This window comes from Capsicum annuum, chromosome 2 (assembly GCF_002878395.1).
Source record: "Capsicum annuum cultivar UCD-10X-F1 chromosome 2, UCD10Xv1.1, whole genome shotgun sequence".
NCBI classification, from domain to species: domain Eukaryota; kingdom Viridiplantae; phylum Streptophyta; class Magnoliopsida; order Solanales; family Solanaceae; genus Capsicum; species Capsicum annuum.
The window spans coordinates 149934953-149940973 of NC_061112.1; the positions used below are offsets into that span (position 1 = coordinate 149934953).

Consider the following 6021-nt stretch of genomic DNA (forward strand, 5'->3'; position numbering starts at 1 on the left):
GATTATTTATTAAAAGTTAAAAGAAGAAAACCAATATAGTTTAGCAAATTTTCTTTTTCCTAAAAATTAAATAAATAAATAAATAAATAATAAAAAAACTTATTTAAAAATGTGACTCTATTTTTGTAGTTTTCAAAAATTTTAAAACATATTTAGTACAAATAAGTTAAACTTAAAATATCTAATTTAGACCCTAAAAAAATAAATCGAACACTAAAAAGACGGAAAAAAACACTTAGATTTAGTAAAAAAATTAGGTGTTTACAAATATACTTTTGAATCGAACCCCTCCAACTAAAACCATTTGTCATGTGTCGTTGCATCAATATTCCACCTGACAAGGATCGTTTAATTTTTACTCCATACAAATATATGAAAGAAATCTCAATACAAATTAAATTGTGAGACGTATCGACATAAAAGAAATTACACAAATTGAATGGATCGAAGAAATTAGAATTTTCCCACAAACAATGTAAACTAAAATTAATTATTGCTCATTTTCCAGTCAAACTTCAACCATCTTTTCAATCATTTTTATTAGTGTCTAAAGTTACTATTTCAATTTTAATAGTATAGTGATGGGAGACATAATATGCCTTATTTCACATATTGTTTATTATATTTTAGTACTATAAACAACATAAATTTTACTATTAGGTGTTAATTACTTTCAATTTTATATCTTTTCAATAGTACACAAAATCTCAGAAAATTGTTATCGCATACATTACCTTTTTTTAATACATTCCGTTGTTGATAAATAATGTATAATAATAGATACATTTCAATATATTTTGCACATAACTAGTACTACAAATAAGCCAAAAAAAACATTTTAAAGTTGATTTGACCATCTTTTAAACCAATTTCATTATCTAAAAACTCTCTCAAGACATTTTATCAGTAGTAGCTTTCCCTGTTTTTTGTTCTGTATATTCCCTTGAAAATTATTCACCTAGATTCGTGAAATAGACAAAATAAATACATAAAACGAGGGAGAAAAATGTGCATTCTAAGTAGAAATCTTATTTGCCTTTGCGTACACGAGACCACTATTAACAAAGAAGTATGCACATCAATAACGCAATTGATTAGTTGAACAAATACAAAAGGCCACGCAAAAGGGAAATTCACACTTGCGTGGACCAAAGATATTCAATTTTGCTTAAATGAAAAGTCACTCTTGCTCATGCCTCATGGTGCTGGCAGATTTTTGGGGGCTTCCTTTTTGAATTTAGCGTAATCAGCTAGCAAATTATTTTTTACTTTGTGCTGCATACTCTCCGCCAGATTCTTCATAACCTGTTAGTTAGCATGTATTAATTACAATGTTAGAAAACATGTCTTGCTAGATTTCTTATATAGAAATGTTAGTATCAAGGGTCAAAAGACGAAAAACAAATTAAGATAATGTCACGACATATTTGAGTATACTTCTTGGTATTTGACAGTATTCTTTTCCTCCATATTGAGTTAAAATAGTATACCATATTAAATGAAACGGATTAATTTTAAAAGTACGAGTGTCTAATTAGTTAAAATTTCTTACCAATTGAGTGACATCTCGATGAATATGTGGAGGAACCAAAGCAAGGATGGGAGGCGGAGCGAAGCTAATGCTCATATGGAAATGACCTTTGATCCTGCTTTTGCTTCCTTTTCTATCTGGATAAAGTACTCCTTCCATATTAAGCCTGAATTCTGATGGCTTATTTTTCCCCTCTGTTACTCCTTCAAGATCCCATTTTGTCTGCATATATAGTTTAGCAACAAACCACAAGTTCAACTTGACTGACACTAATAATATCTTAAACAGACAATTTATTATTAGTTGGTATATATATTATTGATACTGAAATTTGAAGTATGTGTAGTTACAATTTTGAGCTCAAGAACCATAGACGTATGTGTTGGAACACCAGAAGGGTATTCTTTTCCTTTAGTTTTGTATCTAAGTCTGATGTTAACAACTGGCCAGGCTGTGAGGAACAAGAAGCCTATCGGTTCCATTCGGATTCTCCATTCTTCCTGCAACACGTATTAATGTTTCAGTTACCCAAAATTAGGAAAATTGTATCAGATGGATCAGAAGAAAGGCAGCTATAGTCATATGTACCTCGTTAAGACGTTGGGCTCCTCTGTTATCGGGAACTATAGCTCTGAAGACTCTTGGTTTGTCCTCCATGTACCTGTCGAAAGAAGCCTGCAACAGCCACCCAATATATATTTCAGGTACTCTAATATGTGTAGTTCCTACTACAACAGGGCAAGAGATCGATGTCATTTCATGTGCCATTGCTTCCGAGTTCCAACTAATCAGAATCATGTATATAATATATATATATATATATATATGTGTGTGTGTGTGTACGTGTAATTAATAGATCGATCATTCTGAATGAAGATATTCACAGACTTATGAAGACGTATACGTACATGAGGGGATTCATAGAGGGGCATGTCTGCAAGAATGGTGATCTGTGAATCGTACGTCTGCTGATCACGAGCCGCCTTAATGGCTAAGCTGCGGTATTTTAGCCGCCTTAATGATAAATTCAACGGTACTGCATTTCTCTTTTCAGGGACGAGGAGGAACTGAAAGCTTGATCTGCTAATTCTGCCCTGCTGCTGCCGCAACAAGCAGCCATTTACACACGACGAAGGAGCTCTCACATCCACAACACTAATGTACTTCATCACTAATTCTTCTTGATGATCAGCTCTATGGATCTATTCCTTTACCTCTTTCCAGTATTTAGACCTTCACTTTTCTTTCTTTTAAAAAGGGAATTCTCTGCGTGGAAGTTTAGACCTTCACTAATAGTAAGGTGAGATATGTTTTCAACTCAAAATGAAAATAAATCAATCTAATATATTTGGGTCTACAAATTATGGTTTTATTTTTGTTAGATAAAGAAAGTATCTCACCAATCAATATCAACTGTGTCAGAGTAGTAAAAATTTCCTAGTAAGCTTAATTCAAGATATTGATCCTCGTTGGTTTGAAACTTTACTTAATAAAATATTTATTAAAAATTTATTTTATAAATTAGTCTTATTAGTTATACTTTAAAAATATAAATTTAAGTATGTACATTTCATGTAGTTATTTAGTGATAAAAATATTGTTGGAAGAATATAATAAATTTTTCTAATCTATAGTATATTAAAAGTGTGAAGAGTGATTTGAACTTTTTGTTCTTCATAAAAAGATCCCGCAAGAGACAAAATTATTTTTTTACTATTTTTATTATACTAGTTTAGGTATACGCGCTCACTTTATTGAGTTCAAACGTTACAAAATAGATATTTGTTTAAATAGTAAAGATGAATACAATAATTAAAGGCAAAATGCTCTTCTGGACCCCTGTACTATATTAGTTTTGTAAGTTGGATATTTCTACTTACATGTTTGTCATCTGAACTCCTGAACCTATTAAAAAGCAACTTTTTAAACACAATTTCTGATGTGGCATCCTATGTGGCTGGGACCACATAGGAGCGTGTGTTTTACACTCCAGCCGCGCATCAGCCAATTAATAAAGGGCCCCAACGGTCAAAAAATGCATTATAAATGCTACCTAAATACTCCTTCTTCCTCATTTCTTCCAACAACTTTATTTTCATCCCTTCTTCTACATTTTTTCTCTCTCCAAGTTCTTGTGCTTTATTTATTTTTTCCTGCTATGCTTGTAATATTGAAAATTTAATTTTTTATGTAATTTTTTGCAACACCATGACAGTTCAAATTTGTTACTGTGGACTTTACACGAAACTTAAGATGTCAAGAACACCAACCAATCCCAGAAGAATGTTTTGGGACTGTCAAAAATATCAGGTTGATACTGGTTGTGGATTCTTTTGATGGGACGATGAAAATGAACAATATAAAGGTAGACATCGAAGACAACGAAGACAACAAGGACTGGAAAGATATGGAAGGCACAGAAGACCTGAAAGACCAAGCATTAATATTGATATCACTGTTATCATTATTGTTGTCATCTAGTTTCTATCTGTTGTATTATTTAAGATGACTTGATCTATGTAGTTGGTATGTACAATGAAATGAAATTGAAATTTAATGACAAACACCATTGCCAACATAGAAATGTGCAATATATAATGTCTTAACAAGAGTTGACATGAAAATGCTTGTCTTAACAACATCTTAAATGAGAAATGAACCATGTCTTAAAAAATTGTCTTAACAACACTTGGAATCAATACAGAAAGAGAATTACACTAATGTGTTCCTTGAGTGTTTGTTGTGGACTGATTCTTGCTGGCTTGAGTGCTTGATGTGGCTTGAATGGTTGTAGATGATTTTGCCTTTGATCTTTTATTACTCTGTTGTTGTAGCTGTCTTTGAGTTACTGCAGCTCTACCTTTACACTTTAGTCCATTTGATTTGAAATCTAAGTCAATATTGGTTGGAACTGAACTAATAAGTGTTGGACTATGCAATACTCTATCAGTATTTTCAGATTGTAAAAATAAAAAAAATCAATTATTTATGCACTAATTAAAATCAGTTAAATGTAAAGTACATTATATGAAACTTACTCTCTCTACCACACTGCCACTTGGCCAAACAGCACACCAAAACCTACTTCTTTTGCCTTCTTTTGCCTTGGTCTTTTATATGCCAGATTTGCACCACCTCTCAAAGCTGTACTAGTCTTTCTCTTTTGGGCACCAATACCACTAGTAGACTGCTGAGTTGTAGATTATGTAGCAGTAGCACCAACTATTATTGGTGCACTGTGAGCATTTGTAGGCCTTCCTAAACATCTTGGTTCACTGTGAGCATTTGAAGGCCTTCCTGCAGGCCTTCTGTTGCTTGATTTAGCCTTTATAGGCATCTTTTCAGCAGTTGTTGAAGCATTTGCATCTCTTACAGCAGCAGCAGCTGCAGTACTAGTGCTTGGTTGCACACTTGGTTGACTGCCACAGCTACTACTGAAATCTTTTTTCTACAAAACGAATATGGAAAGATCAAAAACACATTCAAAAAGAGTAAAATTCATCAATAAGAAGAGATTTAACTTACCAAAGTTGGACATCCTTTCTTATTGTGTCCAATACACTTGCACACGGAATATGTCATCTTTCTTCCCTTTCTTGTAGCCTTTCCAAACTTCTTCTTAATAGCTTCATTCTTAGCTTTCTTTCTCTTTTTACCTGGCCTTCCTGGCATGGGAGTAGTCTCAAGTGGTTCAATTGGTGGTCTTGTACTTCTTGACCACATGTTAATATTTATCATTGGTTGAATATACTTATCATATGCTTTCAGGTATGTTTCCCTTTGATACCAGTGATCAACAAATGACTCCACATTTCATCCCTTGTAATGCATTGCAGCAATTACATATGCACAAGGAATTTCCTTTAGTTGCCATAACCTACAACTACATTGCTTCCTCTTTACATTAACAACATGTGTATAAGGTGGGTCACCAATCTCAAAACCCATATCACCATTAAACCTTACCTCATAGTGGCTACATATTTACCATTCTCTGCAAGAACTTCCATAGCCATTGGTGATACATCAGTGATCCATTTTTAAGAAAAATCTCTCATTTGATTCATTCTTTCCATGACTTTGCATCTTATTTCCTCCAACATGGTGATAATTGTCTTAAACCTAGCAGCTAAAATTCAACTATTAAAAGTCTCACACATGTTGTTCTCAACCACATCACACCTGCTATGTTTCTTAAAAAAGGTACTACACCATGTCTCTTTGTTGTACTTGAGCAAATCTTCCACAATTCCAACACCCAACTTACTTAGTTCATTAAGTTTCTTTTGCAAGTACACTTCAAATGGGGACCTTGCAACCTGCCAGAATTTTTTTGTCCTTTCATCACCACTCCAAACCTGCTTTTAGTTGGCCCATATATGTCTAGCACACCATCTATGCTCAACATTTGGCAGTATATAAGTAAGTGTCAAATGAAGACCCTATCAAAACTTGTAAAACAATAGTTAAACATTAAAGACATCATTGCA

At 33.2% G+C, this 6021-nt stretch overlaps 1 protein-coding gene across 1 annotated transcript; it reads right to left on the bottom strand.

Annotated features, from left to right (window-relative positions):
- Positions 1–1009: 1009 nt before the first annotated feature.
- LOC107860507 lies at positions 1010–2989 on the bottom strand. Its single transcript, XM_016705888.2, has 5 exons — positions 2440–2989; positions 2120–2206; positions 1882–2031; positions 1553–1753; positions 1010–1305 (listed from the first exon to the last, which is right to left on the bottom strand). Exons 1-5 carry the CDS (start codon positions 2698–2700, stop codon positions 1198–1200), a joined length of 807 nt encoding a protein of 268 aa, XP_016561374.1. The 5' UTR covers positions 2701–2989; the 3' UTR covers positions 1010–1197.
- Between the last annotated feature and the right edge of the window lie 3032 nt (positions 2990–6021).